This window comes from Garra rufa, chromosome 11 (assembly GCF_049309525.1).
Source record: "Garra rufa chromosome 11, GarRuf1.0, whole genome shotgun sequence".
In the NCBI taxonomy this organism is placed as follows: Eukaryota; Metazoa; Chordata; class Actinopteri; order Cypriniformes; family Cyprinidae; genus Garra; species Garra rufa.
The window spans coordinates 26709494-26726959 of NC_133371.1; the positions used below are offsets into that span (position 1 = coordinate 26709494).

General features: G+C 37.7%; 1 protein-coding gene across 1 annotated transcript in view; it reads left to right on the plus strand.

Annotated features, from left to right (window-relative positions):
• LOC141345292 (arrestin domain-containing protein 4-like) overlaps nucleotides 1–16271 on the plus strand; it is a 39190-nt gene extending 22919 nt beyond the window's left edge. The window contains exon 8 of the mRNA XM_073850161.1: nucleotides 15917–16271. Coding sequence (XP_073706262.1) covers nucleotides 15917–16271 — 355 coding nt within the window. The remainder of the gene's footprint in view (nucleotides 1–15916) is intronic.
• Nucleotides 16272–17466: the final 1195 nt, after the last annotated feature.

The following is a 17466-nucleotide window of genomic DNA, read 5'->3' on the forward strand; positions in this document are numbered from 1 at the left end:
ATATCAGCAAATTTTATGATAATTAATTTTAATACACACCTTTTAAAATAATGTTGTTTGGGTATGACTATTAACTGACAGTTGATGGAGACCTGATTTTAAGGGGGAACCCTATTTCTCACAACACCAGACCTTACAGTTTCTTTACTGTAATTTTTTGTTCTGGAAGTGAACTACTCCTTTAAGATTTTTTCAACTTGATAAACTGTTAAAGGGATAGTTCACCCAAAATTGAAAATTATCCCATGATTTACTCACCCTTAAGCCATTCTAGGTGTATATGACTGTTCTTTCAGATGAATACAATCAGAGTTATTTAAAAAAAAAGGTCCTGGCTCTTCCAAGCTTTATAATGGCGTTGAATGGGCGTTGAGATTTTTAAGCAAAATAAAGTGCATAAATCCATCATAAAAATAATCCACATGGCTGCGGGGGGTTAATAAAGGCCTTCTGATGTGAATTGATGCATTTGTGTAGGAAAAATATCTATATGTTTAAACTATCGCAATCTCTAGCTTCCGCTAACTGTCGTACACACATTCATGAGAGAGTGGCATTCCAGCGAATCATGTAGGATGTTGACGAATGCGATGACAAACACGGAAGCGCAGAGGACAGAGCAAAACAAAACAAAACACTAGTCATGAATACAAGTACAAAGTGATGATTTGTAAAGAAAAAATGTTGGAAGATTTTGATATAAGTCAAGAGGAGACTTTCCTTTGCTGTAAACAAAACTTGGTTCTTGTGAGACTAGTATATTCTCATTGGAGCTTACACTACACCTACATCCTACGTCATCCGCTGGAACGCCACTCTCTCATGAACGCATGTACAACATTTAGATTAAGCTAGAGAATATGGCTCATAAAGTTTTAAATATGGATATTTTTCCTTCACAAACACATCAATTCACTTCAGAAGACCTTTATTAACACCCTCAGCCATGTTGAGTACTTTTTATGATTGATTTATACACTTTATTTCACCCATTCACTGCCATTATAAATCTTGGAAGAGCCAGGACATTTTTAATATAACTCTGGGGGCAGCCGTGGCCTAATAGTTAGTGAGTCAAACTTGTAACCTGAAGGTTGCAGGTTCGAGTCTCAGGTCCGGCAGGGATAACCAGCGCTCTCATTACCATGACTGAGGTGAGACCCTTGAGCAAGCAACATGGCTGCCCACTGCTCTTGGTGTGTGCGTGTGCGTGTGCATGCGCACTTGGATGGGTTAAATACAGAGCACAAATTCCGAGTATGGGTCACCATACTTGGCCACACATCACATCCTTTCTTTTCCTTTCCTGATTGTATTCATCTGAAAGAATATAGTCATATACACCTAGGATGGCTTGAGGGTGAGTAAATCATGGGTTAATTTTCATTTTTGGGTGAACGATTCCTTTAATACATTTTAATAATAAATGATTAATTGAATATCATTACTTAAATATGTGGACATTTTGCACTTGAATTACATTTAAATATGAAATTTATTAAATGTGATCAGGTGCTAAAGAGAGTACACATTAAAAGTTCTTTGAGCCTATATGATTGCAAGGTCCTAATGGTACGGAAGCCCGTTTCTGCCACTGAATAAAAAATAAAAAAGGTAATTGCGAGTTTACATCTCGCAATTCTGACTCTTTTTTTTTCAGAACTGTGAGATTTAAACACACAATTGTGAGTTATAAAGTCAGAATTGCTAGATATAAAGTCAGATATTTGGGATATAAACTCACAATTCTGACTTTTCTGTGAGTTTGTATCTAGCAATTCTGACTTTTTTTCTTGCAGTTGCGAGTTTGCATCTCATAATTCTGAGGAGAAAAAAAACTGAAATGTAAACAGAATATAGTTTATATCTCACAATTCTGACTTAATAACTTCCAATTGTGGTTTATATCACACAATTCTGACTTCATTTCTCAGAATTGCGAGTTTATATCTTGGAACTCTGACTTTATAACTTGTGAGTTTATATCTCACAATTCTGAGAAAAAAGAGAATTGTGAGATAACAAGTTGCAGTAACCTTTTTTATTTTTTTATTCAGTAGCGGAAATATAATGGAGACCCCAAATTAAAGAAAATACTTTGAAAACACTTGATGGACTTGAATTTGCCATTACCTCACCTATCAAGTTCTACTTCTCTTTAGTAAAGGTGATAGGAGGTTGGGATGTACTGTAACTCTGGGGAACACCAGTGCCTTTATACCATAAGTTAAGACATCAGTGTAATTAATCAGGAGATGTGTAATGGTGTTTTTCAAAATGGCTTTTAAGGTGGCATGTCACCCTCATTACTCTTTAAATGGTACATTTGCATATATAAATGTATGATGTGTTAACTATGATGTGTTTAACTTGACATTATATAAGAGTTCATTTAAAATGATTTCAGAACAGAAAAATAATAGGTCTAATAAAAGGCATGTTTAACAAAGAAAAAACATCAAGCAAAAGCCATAAACATGGTTAGAACTGGAGAGACACTAGAGAAACTAACCCATCTGTATTCAACCATAAAAAAACCGAGTACAAGCGCATGATTAATGATCTTACCTCTCTTTATTTCTCTTGAACCATACAGAAGAACAGCTCCACCTTGACCGCTCTATTAAATCGAAGAGCCAAAGTTATCAATCGAGATGCGGATGGAAGGAAAGTCAGTCTTTTCGCAGTGCCACGGCTCCTCTCGGCCCTAATGGCTCTCAATACACGGCGAAGCCAGCGAGAGAGATGTTGCGTCTACATTTTTGACTGATTATGCATTTTTTTCTTCTCCGTTCTCTCTCTCTCTCCTTAAGCTATTCATAGAAGATAGATTCATCATTCCAATTTGTCAAGCCAGCGAAGTTTTCAATTAATTATGTTGCTGGCGAAGAGGCAGTGTGTGTATTAGGGCTCCCTGTCAGGACTCGTCTGAGGCCCCATTTACAGGACTCAAAATAAAGAGGTATCAGAGAGGTGGTTGGGCGCAGCAGTAATTAATTTGATGAATGCCTTAGCGGCGCAAATAGTGGCAGCCGCGTGTCTCTTCATCAGCCGCCGTTGCGGCAGTCACCCTGCTCAGTGCTAATTTGAGAGGGGCCGTCTCATCCGTGTAGCGTACGTCCTCGCGAGCCGGTCTATTCTTCACGTCCGGGCCGCATGTGGGGGCCTTATGTTTCCTGTCAGCTTTGTCCTTGGTGCCAAGCAACTTGCTCCACTTAATGCCCAGTTCTTTGACTTTGTGGCCTGAACTGGGTAATCGGGTGCCGGCGGGATTTATGGGGCCCGGGGGGGCCGCGTCCTTTGCCGGCTCCCGTCGTCGTTCTCCCCAAAGACAGATTAGTAAGACGGGCGGTCTCAGTCTGGCAGGTGGAAGCGATGAGGAGGGGGAACCTGTGCACCCCTATGCCAGGGATGATGGCGAAATGCACCGAGCATCTTTAACACAGCGGTGATGAAGAAATATGGTGCTGTTTGCAGTGAGCAACGACGGAGTCTGCAGTTCTGCGCTGGTGTAAGTGAGAGACGAGAGGTGGGTCTGTTCTGAAATGATGGATCATATTATTGTGGTTAGGCAAAAGCTGGGCAGGCAGCTGTTTGAGAATGCAAACCATCAATGTCAACAGCCACCAAAACCTCATAGAGAAATAATTGGGCTTGTGCCACATAATTCAGGTTCAGATTTTCACAAGTGGGGGGACCTCATTATAAATCAGGTCAGGCTCTGATGCAACATCATAAATCAAAGACAGACATGGCTCAAACAATTAGATAATTACCACAGCCCCATGTCACCACTGTTTCAGCAAACCACTTTGGAGGTACAGGAGCGGGGCGGTAAAAATGCTCCATAAACCCCAGCATAATTAGTCTGGAGCAAATTGGAGAGAAAGGCAAGGAGAAAGAGAGGTGAGACAAGAGGAACATAGGGAACTCCTATTGGCTTGCCAGGCATATGATTGAAATAATGTTGCTTAATGCTTCAAAATGACATTTAGAACAATATTTAGTCCATGGTGTGGTTAATGATAATGACAAATGATAAATGGCTGATATTAAATTTGTATACTTTTTATGTAATAACATAAAGAAGACTGTAATATATATTGTCTAATACCTCAAAATGTCATCTGGATTTTATAAGTAATGCCTATAATTATTATGAAAAACATTAGCATTGCACCAACTGTATTCCACAAAAGTATATCCACAAATTCTTTAACAAAAGTAGATATTCTATCAATTGACAATCTAATAATCTGTATCTGTCTATACTCTCATATTCTATACATTTTATACTCTCAAGATAGATAGATAGATAGATAGATAGATAGATAGATAGATAGATAGATAGATAGATAGATAGATAGATAGATAGATAGATAGATAGATAGATAGATAGATAGATACTGATAATCTATCAATAATGTATCGACTGATAATCTAATAATCTGTATCTATCTATTCTCAAGATAGATAGATAGATAGATAGATAGATAGATAGATAGATAGAATCTATTGATAATCTATCGACTGATAATATAATAATCTAGCTATACTCTAATCTATCTATACTATCTATATTTTTTTACTCTCAAGATAGATAGATAGATAGATAGATAGATAGATAGATAGATAGATAGATAGATAGATAGATAGATAGATAGATAGATATCAATAATCCATTGTTGATCTATCAATAATCTATCGACCGATTAACTAATAATCTGTATCTGTCTTTACACTCATATTCTACATATTTTATACTCTCAAAATAGATAGATAGATATAATCTACTGATAATCTATCAACTGATTATCTAATAATCTGTATAGATAGATACCTATAATCTATCATTTATCTATAGTTTATCGACCGATTAACTAATAATCTGTATCTGTCTATACTCTCATATTTAATAGACAGACAGACAGACAGACAGACAGACAGACAGACAGACAGACAGACAGATAGATAGATAGATAGATAGATAGATAGATAGATAGATAGATAGATAGATAGATAGATAGATAGATAGATAGATAGATAGATAGATAGATAGATAGAATCTATTGATAATCTATTGACTCATTATCTAATAATCTGTCTATTCTATTCTATAGATAGATAGATAGATAGATAGATAGATAGATAGATAGAATCTATTGATAATCTATTGACTCATTATCTAATAATCTGTCTATTCTATTCTATAGATAGATAGATAGATAGATAGATAGATAGATAGATAGATAGATAGATAGATAGATAGATAGATAGATAGATAGATAGATAGATAGATAGATAGATAGATTCTATCGATAATATATTGACTGATAATCTAATAATCTGTATCAGTCTATACTCTCATATTCAATATATTTTATAATCTCAATATAGATAATAGATTAATGATTGATTTTAAATGAGTGCCAGATGACATCAATGGTAATCTATATGTAAAAATAAGCAAAAAAAATTAGCATGAACAATTAAATAACCAATATCGATTAATACTTTACACATACCTGCATCTCTAATAAACTTAGTGAGAAAAAATTTTGATGATGACAGCTAAAATTGTGATGATAATATTAATGAGAAATATGTTTTATGGCTGGAGGTGAGGCAGTAGAAGCTTCTTTTAACAAAATCTATCTTTTCCCCACAGATCTATCCACTATCATCCACTCTGCATTGGTAGACCTATATTTAGGAACTTACACTCAGGTTTACACAAACTTGAAATGATTTTATGGACTTCCACTGACCCCTAGTGTTCCACAGCCCTCTCTTGTCTCCCCTGCCTGGTCCGACTCTTCCTCCAGAAAGCCAATTATTTCCTCATCCTGAGATTACTCCTCGTCATGGCTGCCATCTCAGATCCAGAGGCAGGGGTCCAATTGACCCCAATTGAAAGTGTCATTTTTCAGCACTGCCAAACTGCAGAGATGTTCATCCCACCCTAGACAGGGGGGCACAGAGAGCTGCACTTTCCTACACCAACTGCACAGCTTTACAGGCAGCTCCCTGTCCATACATACACACACACACACACACACACCCTCATGTTTGCTAAGGTGGGGCGGCATTGAGAAGGGCGGTCCTGTGCTTGTGTCAAGCCTGAGTGCAAGGAGCCTCTCAACAGCAGTCCAGAAATCGAGGTCACAGCACTGCAGCGAACCAAGCGGAACAGATTGTTGCCGAACCTCTAGGCTTTTGCAGACACGTGTTGATCCCGGCGCAGTGTGCCCTGCTTTTTTAGTTCACCCTTTCCCCCTTTCTCTCTTTCACACACATACACACACTTCATGTCTCCTCAGTCAACTCCCTTGGCTCCGGCTTTATAGAATATGAGGAAAATCTAAACTCTTCAACCGTGGCAGTGCCCCTTAAATATCTGCTCTACAAGCACTCAACACCGCCCTCCCTGGAGGCCGCAAGAAGGATCTGCCAAAGAACACTGCATGGTAGCTCTTAGTCTACATCATCAGTCTTCATGCTAACTTTTAAAACACTCGCTCCATTAATGTCTGTGATGCTCAGAGGTCGATGAAAGCTAAAGATGCCACTCACTCCCATGACAAATGTATATGTTATACAAGACACACTTGAACTTGTAGGTGATATGCTTATTTCTGTACATTTGCAAAAGTATTCAGACCCTTAAAATACTCACCCTCAAGCTATCCTAGGTGTATATGACTTTATTCTTTTAGAATAACCAGTGTGGAGTACTTTTTATGATGGATGAATGCCTTTTATTGGACTTATTTGATCTTATCGACCACCATTCACTGCCATTATATAGTTTGAAAGAGCCAGGACATTTTTTAATATAACTTGTATTTGTCTAAAAGAAGAAAGTTATATATACCCAGGATGGCTTGAGGGTGAGTAAATCATGGGGTCATTTTTATTTTTGGGTGCACTATTTCTTAACCAGTTAACGTTTTATTTCATTTTTATGGAACTACTAATCCTTACTAATTCAAAATGTGGAATGAATCTTTTTTCTGTTATGTAGGATTTTTCTAACATGAAAAATTGTCACAGTATATATATAATTTATTTTTCCAGTGTTTCAGTTCTTGGCATGTGTGACTTCCCTGCTCCTAATCAATCCACATTTTCTGGAATAAGCTACATCAGCACAGCTGTCACTTCGGCTCGGGTCAGGGCTTTGTCAAAGCCATAGGTTTCAAAAGTGTTTGTCTCACTAGATCATTGTCACTAAAACCTCTTTAAATAGATATTAAAGTCACGTCTACATAAGTCCCATCTGTCGTGGTCATAGCTGTACAGTAGATCGGCAATGTTTAGAGGCACAATTGATCTTTTAATAATGTCATGACCATCTCATGACCTGTCGAAGGGGCTATATTTGTCATCGCAGAGAAAACGAGGCCTTCCAGTTTTCGTGAAAATGTGGCAAGGGGTCAGGTGATGCAAGATGGACACAGCTTCTCCTCTTTCTTCTCTTATTTACCTTTAAAAAAGTTATTAGACGTGATATCACTTGTGGCATTCTGTCATTATTGTCATTTTGCATGAGTGCCATGGTGGTGAGTTGTGAACGCTGTGACAGCAGATTGACCCAGGCTGCTGTTCACTTGATTGATATCTGTGCAGACAATGATCGTTCGGAGCTTTTTTATTCTCCCCCTTGTGCTGTGCTAGTTGGTTGGAGAGGGAACTGTGGGTATAGGGAGGGCAGATATGGGGGAAAATGTCACACCAGGAAAGTCAGCGAGGCGTAAAGCCCTGCATGGGCAAGCGGGGGTCAGTGGCTTCTTTTTGCCCTCTCTGTGCCCTAGGTAAAATGATCTAAGTGATTCTGGAGCTCTGCCACCGAGCCGCTGAGCGAGAGACAGACATAGTGTGAGGCAGAACTCATGGAGAGAGAGACAGAGATTAGCAAGGATAACAAACAACTACCTTTAAATATTCAGGGTTCAATACAAGTTAAGCTCAATCGACAGCCCTTGTGGCGGGATGTTGATTGTTACAAAAAATAATTTCCTCTTGGTTTAAAAAAGTCTGGGTTAAAGTGAGGCACTTTTAATAAAAATTATTATGAATGACTCATCCATGTAAGTTCTTTTTGAACAGTGCTCGAAGTGAGCTGGTATGCACCAGTACACAGTTTATACTAGTGTGTTTCACTTTTTCGAATACATCGGAACTTCTTAGATGTAGCCTGTAATCGGAGTCAGGTTACGTTTACACTAGTGCGTTTTCACTTTTCTGTGCATAGCGGCACTTCTCACTTGTTGACGGTACTCAGAGTCAGGCTAAATTTACACTAGTGCTTTTTTTATTTTTTCGTGTGTACTAACATTTCTCGCATGTTGCTAGTACTCAAAGTCATGCTACATTTACACTAGTGCATTTTCACTTTTTGTGCATACCAACAATGTGGGCAGGTGCAAATGAAATCAGTATCTTTAAAAAGCTGGTCAGCAGAAGGAAGCATGAAATGTTCTAAAATTTCTTGGTAAACTGGTGCAGTGACTTTGGTTTTCAAGAAACACAGTGGACCAACACCAGCAGATGACATTGCACCCCAAATCATCACAGACTCTGGAAACTTAACATGCAACTTGGGCTATGAACTTCTCCACCCTTCTTCCACACTCTAGGACCTTGGTTTCCAAATAAAATACAAAACTGAAAAGAGAAAAGAGGACTTTGGACCACTGGGCAACATTCCATTTTTTTCTTCTCCTTAGTCCAGGTAAGACACCTCTGACATTGTCTGTGGTTCAGAAGTGGCTTAACAAGAGGAATACGACAACTGTAGCCAAATTCCTTGACCTGTCTGTGTGTGGTGGCTCTTGATGCCATGACCCCAGCCTCAGTCCATAACTTGTGAAGTTCACCTAAATTCTTGAATCAAGTTTGCTTGACAAGCCTTTAAAGGTTGCGGTTCTCTCGGTTGATTGTGCTTCTTTTTCTTCCACACATTTTCCTTCCACTCAACTTTCTGTTAACATGCTCGAATACAGCACTCCGTGAACAGCCAGCTTCCTTGGCAATGAATGTTTGTGGCTTACTCTGCTTGTGAAGGGTGTCAATGATTGTCTTCTGGACAACTGTCAGATCAGCAGTCTTCCCCATGATTGTGTAGCCTAGTGAACCAAACTGAGAGACAATTTTGAACGCTCAGGAAACCTTTGCGGGTGTTTTGAATTGATTAGCTGATTGGCATATCACCATATTCTAATTTGTTGAGATAATGAATTGGTGAGTTTTTGTTAAATGTGAGCCAAATCATCACAATTAAAAGAACCAAAGACTTAAACTACTTCAGTCTGTGTGTATTGAATTGAATTATTACACAAGTTTCACAATTTGAGTTAAATTACTAAAATAAATGAACTTTCCACTACATTCTAATTTTTGGAGATGAACCTGTATAATCAGTTTGAGCAAATAGTAAGCATATTTGGTGTGCTGTTTTGAGGGAGGGCTCAGAGCTCAGAATATAGCCCGAACCCAGAGAACTCCCCCAACCCTAATATGGGATAGGAATAGTTTAAGAGTGAGCATTGGGGTGGGGGAGGGATGCCAAAAAACTGTCATGGGACAGAGGTAAGTTGGCTGTATACTTAAACGTATTTGCTAGTTAAGATGATTAACTTAAACATGCTCCACCTGTGGCGAATTAGTTGATTATTTGATTGTGTTCCTCACGAACCTTGTTAAAACATAATTTCTCACATGTTGCAAGTACTTAGAGTCAGGTTATGTTTACACTATGTTTTCACTTTTTCGTGCGTACCGATACTTCTCAAATATTGTTGGTACTCAGAGTCATGCTATATTTACACTAGTGCGTTTTCACTTTTTCGTGCATACCGATAGTTCTCACATGTTGTCGGGACTCTGAGTCATGCTACATTTATACTAGTGCGTTTTCACTTTTTTATATGTACCGGCGCTTCTTGCATGTTGTCGTTACTCAGAGTGAGGCTACATTTACACTAGTGTGTTTTCACTTTTTCGTGTGTTTTGACACTTCTTACATGTTGTCGGTACTCGTAGTCATGCTACATTTCACTAGTGCATTTTAATATTTCTTGCGTAACGGCACTTCTCAAATGTTGCCGGTGCTCAGACCCTGCTGAAAAAAACAGCTAAAACCAGCCTAGGCTGGAAGTAGCTTGTTTTAGCTGGTATGGAAAATGGCCAAAACCCCTCTAAAAGCAGCCTGCTGACCAGCTATGACCAGCTAAGACCAGGCTGGTTGACCAGCTAAAACCAGCCAACCAGCCTAGGCTGGTTGTAGCTGTTCTTTTCACCAGGGAAGTCGGGCTACTTTTACACTAATGCATTTTAGCATATTTTGCGTAACGGCACTTCTAAAATTTTGCTGCTGCTCAGAGTCAGGCTGTGTTTACACTAATGTGTTTTTGGTTTTTCGTGCGTACCGGCACTTCTTATATGTTGGTGGTACTCAGAGATGAGCTACATTTACACTAGTGCGGTTTCACTTTTTCGTGCATACCGGCACTTCTCACATGTTGTAGGTACTCAGAGTCAGGCTACATTTACACTAGTGTGTTTTTACTTTTTCGTGCATACTGGCACTTCTTATATGTTGGTGGTACTCAGAGATGAGCTACATTTACACTAGTGCGGTTTCACTTTTTCGTGCATACTGGCACTTCTCACATGTTGCTGATACTCAGAGTCAAGCTATGTTTACACTAGTGCAGTTTAACATTTCTTGTGTACCAACACTTCTTACATGTCGCTGATACTCAGAGATGGGCTACATTTACACTAGTGTGTTTTCACTTTTTCGTGCATACTGGTACTTCTCACATGTCGCTGATACTCAGAGATGGGCTACATTTACACTAGTGTGTTTTCACTTTTTCGTGCATACTGGTACTTCTCACATGTTGCTGATACTCAGAGTCAAGCTATGTTTACACTATGTGTTTTAACATTTCTTGCCTACCGACACTTCTTACATGTTGCCGGTACTCAGAGACTGGCTACATTTACACAAGTGCATTTTCATGATCACAGGCATGATACTCAGAGTCAGGCTATGTTTACACTAGTGTGTTTTACTTTCTTGTGCATACCGGCGCTTCTCACATGTTGCTGGTACTCAGAGTAAGGCTACGTTTACATTAGTGCGTTTCAACATTTCTTGCGTACCAGCACTTCTTAAATGTTGCCAGTGCTCAGAGTCAGGCTACATTTACACTAATACGTTTTTGCTTTTTCGTGCATACTGACACTTCTCACATGTTGCCAGTACTCAGAGTCATGGTATGTTTACACTAGTGCGTTTTTACTTTTTCATGCACGCGATTTTGATAGTATATGATTTGTATGTGATATTCTAACACTACAGGTTGTTTACATGAGAAATGCTAAGTAGGTGTAGCAATTAGTTTGATATAAAAGTCTACAAATAACATATTTTAACCAAGTTATATGACCAAAACACATTATATCACAATTTGAAGTACAAACACTCAATGGTGGTTTAAAGTGAGTTTTTAGTAATGCATAGTATAAATTTTAGAAATTGTCTTTTGTAGCATAATGCTACAGTGTGCATGAATGGTCATGTGACATGCATTTTCGGTCGTGTACTGTGGATGGAGATCTTTCCTGAAATGCAGTGGAAACACCAGTATGGACAAGGATCATTTTCATTTTAAAACAGTTATTAAATGAAAACGCACTAGTGTAAACATGTGCCAGCACTTCTTTTCTACTTCAAGCACTGATGTTATATACACAATATATGATCATTTTTAATTTATATAATATATGGTAATTTATCATTGAATTTTAATTTATAATTGATTCAGTTTAAATTATTACATTTTATAAGAGCATGTCTGCATATAATGTTTTAACAAAAAAAAAATTAATGTAAGTGCTCTTAAAATCTTCAAATTATCTCTTCAAATTATGAAATTATCTTCACTGGTTTTAAATTTCCTTCCATTTGTAAGTGCTTCCCTGTAACATTTTTTTGTTAATCAAATTACTTTTGAGGTAATCAACATTATGCCACAAATGCTGGTATTAAACCTAGAATATTCCTTCAAGACTGTAACAATAATGTGAAATTCCAGTAGCAACAGTTCAAAAGCCCAAACGGAAATGCATTCAAACAAAGCTTTCAGGATGATTAACATTTAGCTCACACGACACGGCGTGCACAGTTGGGATTAATTCAGAGGGAGAGGATCCTTTTTAACGGAACCATTCGGCTTTTATGGTGTGTCCTCTGCCGTAAAAGACACAGATGTGTTTCTTCATTTCCAGTGAAATGACTTAAAGTCCCTGATGATGAGGCAAGGGGAAAGGTTAAAATTACATTGTTCTGGTAAATTACACTCGGAGAAATGGCTGCGAGGCAAGAGATATATCAGAGAATGGAGCCAAATGCAGATGGAGGTCCTGTGTGGTTTAGCCAGGCTGCTGGATGCGTTTGAGCCGCCTGTGTTTGATGATTGCGATCGGCGTTAATTAAATGTGCTAATATTGCCCTTACTCTGTGTTTGTCTCCTCTCATTTAGAGCAACAGGGTTTGAAAAATGCTTTTCATTGCCGTCTTCCCTCCCCCTCCTTGTTCTGTCTGCTTGGTGAGGCTTCTAAAACAATTCCAAATATGTACGTTCTTTGTTTGATATTTTAATTATTATTTTTAATGTTGGAAGTGATCTTGAGGTGGAGAGATGGAGAAAAACAAACAAAGAGAGAGAGAGAGAGAGAGAGAGAGAGCGGGAGGGTGTGTGTGTGTGTGTGTGTGTGTGTGTGTGTGTGTGTGTGTGTGTGTGTGTGTGTGTGTGTGTGAGAGAGAGATAGCAAGTTCTGTGGCAAGCTCGTCACAGCGCAGGGTAATAAGGTCAATGCGAAAAACAACCCAGGGGCACATTTCCCAGTAAATGTGTGGAGCAGAAGCACACACACGCAAACACACACACAGCCACACACACACACACACACACACACACACACACTCACATACACAAAACATCGTACCAGCCTTATGCTGCAGAATCCAAACCCATCGAGTCAATTGCCAGAAAACATGACATGACCTTTCAGATTCACTGAGCATCAAGCGTGAGCGGGACTGGCGTGCTTTCCATCTCACCGCACCCCATGCCTCTTCCGCCCACCCTGCAACCCCCAGGGCCCTCGACTCACCACAAATAATTACTCTCCATCCAGTCCACTCTCTGCAAGGCATGGCCAAAAAAACTTGACTCTACACTTGACCCATCCATGTGTGCATATACTATAGACAAATTAAAACATATTCAGAATGTATATACCACTGTTGTAGAGCAGTATAACCTTAGGACATTTAAAGAAAAATCTTGTAAAAGTCCACAGTGAGTGTGTAATGTGTACCAAGTGTAATGTGTACCATACAATTATTATTTTTTTAAATATTGTAATGGTTGTGCTCTTTACACTGTTGTAGAATTGCAACTTCACAAGATTTTTTAGCATTTTCTAGCATTTATATATGTGTATGTGTGTGTGTGTGTGTGTGTGTGTGTGTGTGTGTGTGTGTGTGTGTGTGTGTGTGTGTGTGTGTGTGTACCTGGTATTCATCACGTTGTGGGGACCAAATGTCCCCATAAGGATAGGAATACCAGTAGATTTTGACCTTGTGGGGACATTTCTCAGGTCCCCATGAGGAAACAGGCTTATAAATCATGCACAATGAGTTTTTTTGATGAAGTAAAAGTATGCACAATCTCCTGTGAGGGCTAGGTTTAGGTGTAGGGTAGGTGTAGGGCCATAGAAAATACGGTTTGTACAGTATAAAAACCATTACGCCTATGGAATGTCCCCATAAAACATGTAAACCCAACAGGGTTTGTGTGTGTGTGTGTGTGTGTGTGTGTGTGTGTGTGTGTGTGTGTGTGTGTGTGTGTGTGTGTGTGTGTGTGTGTGTGTGTGTGTGTGTGTGTGTGTGTGTGCCCATAGTATAATATTTTATTGTATTAATTGTATATATAAACATATTTTGTATTATCTAATAATATTTATATATTTATAGTTTTTTTTATTTCAAAATAATACAGATTTTAACAAACATTGTTTATTTATAGTGTAATTACATACAATTACTATATTATTTTATTATATTTTTCAGTGTGTGTTAGTATAGTATAACAATATTTTATTATATTATTTATATATTATACTACCATTTAAATATACATAAATACATATTTCTCTGTGTGTGTATAGTATAATGATATTTTATTATATATATTATTTGTATTATCTAATAATATTTATATATGTGTAGTTTATTTATTTTAAAACAATACACATTTTAACAAATGATGTTCATTTATAGTGTATTACACACAATTAATATATTATTTATGTATTTCAGTGTGTGTGTGTGTGTGTGTAGTATAGTATAATGATATTTTATTATATTATTTATATATTATACTAAGTGTATGTAAAATTATATATTTCAGTGTATGTGTGTATAGTATAATGATATTTAATTATATTATATATTATTATCTAATAATATTTATAGATTTATAGTTTTTTTTTTTTCAAAATAATACATATGTGTGTACTGTAGTATAGTGTAGTATATAAAATTTTATTATATTATTAGTATTATCGAATAATATTTATAGATTTGTAATTCATTTTAAAATAATACATATTTTAACAAACACTTTTCATTTACGGTGTAATTACATACAATTATTATATTATTTTATTATGTAAGTATGTGTGTGTGTGTGTGTGTGTGTGTGTGTGTGTGTGTGTGTGTGCGCACATGTATGCAATATACCTTGTAAATGTATTTTTTCATTTTAATTTTAAAATTATATCAAAATAAAATTAATCATTATTATTCATAAAATTCGTTTATTTTTTAAATAATGTGTAATACATATTATAACACTATTTATTTATGACATTTAATAATATTGTTTCTAATTTATGATGTTATATTACATTAAAATTGGTATTTATTATTACATAAAAATGGTTTAAACGCTAAAGTTGCTTAAAAATGGCAAAAAAAATAATTATTGATATAATTAATTATATTAATTTAAAAACCATAGATGCAAACCAAAGAAGCCAAACATAAACTAGTGCATCTCTTTTGTCAAGTATAATTTCCGCAACTACATTTGTCCTGAGTTTAACTCCTAAGATGATCACTTTCAGTTAGAGAATAGATGGGACCTTTAGTGTTATTTATACAGGGAGGCTGATTGCCTTTCCACAAACTCTGTTTTATGTCTCTGAGCCATGGCAAAACTCATGCTCTGATGTAATGTGACTACCACCTACTGGTGGAAAAACCAGTCCCCGGTGCCACTGTGCCCATTTCCTTATGCCTCTGTGAACCTCGGCACTAATTGTCTGAGACACAATCATCACAGCTGGCTCTTGAAGTGACCAGTTTTGTTTGTTTGTTTGTTTGTTTTCGCCCTACTACCCTAAGCAAAGCTGAAAGCAGCTAGCATGAACTCTTATCATACCGTCCTGTTATGGTATCAAGCGCCAACATGCTGTGCCGTTCCTTTCTGGTTAATTACAAAAGCCAATCAAGCTCACCTCAGTGGCCCGACCCTCCCAAGGGTCTTTAGATTAAAGGATTTTATATGTAAAAAGGTTGTTATAAAGTCAAAAGCTTTCTCGATCTGCATGGCAGTGCTTTTAGAGTAATTTTCTATATGTACCAACATAGAGTCCGAAAGCAGACGCTAAGCTCTTTAGAGGACTGACCCATGTTATCAATCTAATGAGGGAGGGGAGCTCGGTCAAGCAGCTTTTCCAAAGGCTACGCTCACGATGCCTGAAACATGGATCACTGACTCTGCTTGTATTTCATAGTATGAGAGTTTACCTCTGTCTACTTCCACTGTTGTAGACAAAGGCAGGTTTGCCTTGGGGATTTTGAAACGTGGTCCAATGACTCGCAAAGTAACAAGTGCTTCTGCTGTAGCCTGCTTAGGGGAAGCTTCTGGAAGCAGGGATCACTGAGAGCCCAGTGTTTTGCTGTTGGAGGTCTCGGTCTTGATGAGAGGGTGCTGAACTCAAACATGGCCGGGGGCTGGATTCTTGACCCGGGAGTTTCTCCGTCTGAGCCGTGCGCAATTGCATCGCCTCGCCGGCCTGACAGAGATCTCCCAGCCATGGTCAGTAGGCTTGACCACACATTAGCCCTCATTATGTGTTTCAACATAGAGGAAGGTGAAGTCAACGGGAAACTACATTCAGAATGAAGTCATAATGTGTTCTCTGAACTGAAGGCTGGCTACATGTTAAGGGTAAATATTAGTATTACGAGAGTGTCTTTTGATCTGTTTTGTACTGTACATTGTTTGATACTAAAAACAGGGCTGAATGATTAATCGTAAAGTAATCTAAACTGCAATCTCAGTTATTTTAATCCTGTTAAAGCTACAATATGTACGATTTTTTTGATTAAAATATACCAAAAAAACACTAGAACAGTGCTATAAATTTTGCTGACTTGTGTACTTACATTATCCCAAATGTGACAGGTGACGAACGCACAAAGTAGCATTATAAAAGAACTTTCAACACATTAAAATGAATCTAGTATGATAAAACAGCGATGCTTTTCCCTACATACGCACGATCGGAAAAGCATTTCGAGCCATGTATCGTGCCCGTCCTTCATTAGCAATCACTCCAGCGGCCTTGGTTTGCTTCTACAACTTTCAGCCCCACCATGGTAATAAGTATTTAATACATTAGCTCATCCATGAACATTTCTACCCAATGAGTCCCAACGATTGCACCGGCTGTGGGGATGAAGACAACAACTCCCATGATTCCACACTCTATCATGGCATCATCAAACTACGCCTTTGGTTATTTGTTTGTTTTGAATATGCGACCTCTAGCAGCGAAAACTTACATATTGTACCTTTAATACTTTAAAACATACTACCGCATATGAACTTTATACTATGGGGCCGTTAAATGCTTGAATCTGATTGGCTGACGAACGTTCTAATGGTGTGCATTATTTTTTAGGGAAACGCACGGCGAACGTAGTTCCAGGCAGCTTGACCACATTACATGTCTATATCACTTCGCCACACGATTTCAGTTATTTTACAGCCCAAAACAGCAAAATAACCTAAACCCACATCAACACTGGCCAAACAAATAAATACAGTAAACAATAGGATAAAAACGACAGATTATTTCCATGTTTTTGCCACAATATTACATTTTATTATGTACGGAAAGCATGTACTCTATTTCTCCCACTCTCTCTCACTTACATACTCACACACATAGAGTTTGCACACATGTTAGCATACGCGCTAATGTTGTTAGCGCTGTTCTGATGATTAACAACTTAAAAACTACATGACAGTTCTCACAAGTGAGGTAACAACGGTGTGGTGTTGAAGAAAATGAACTTATAGTTTCACTATTAGT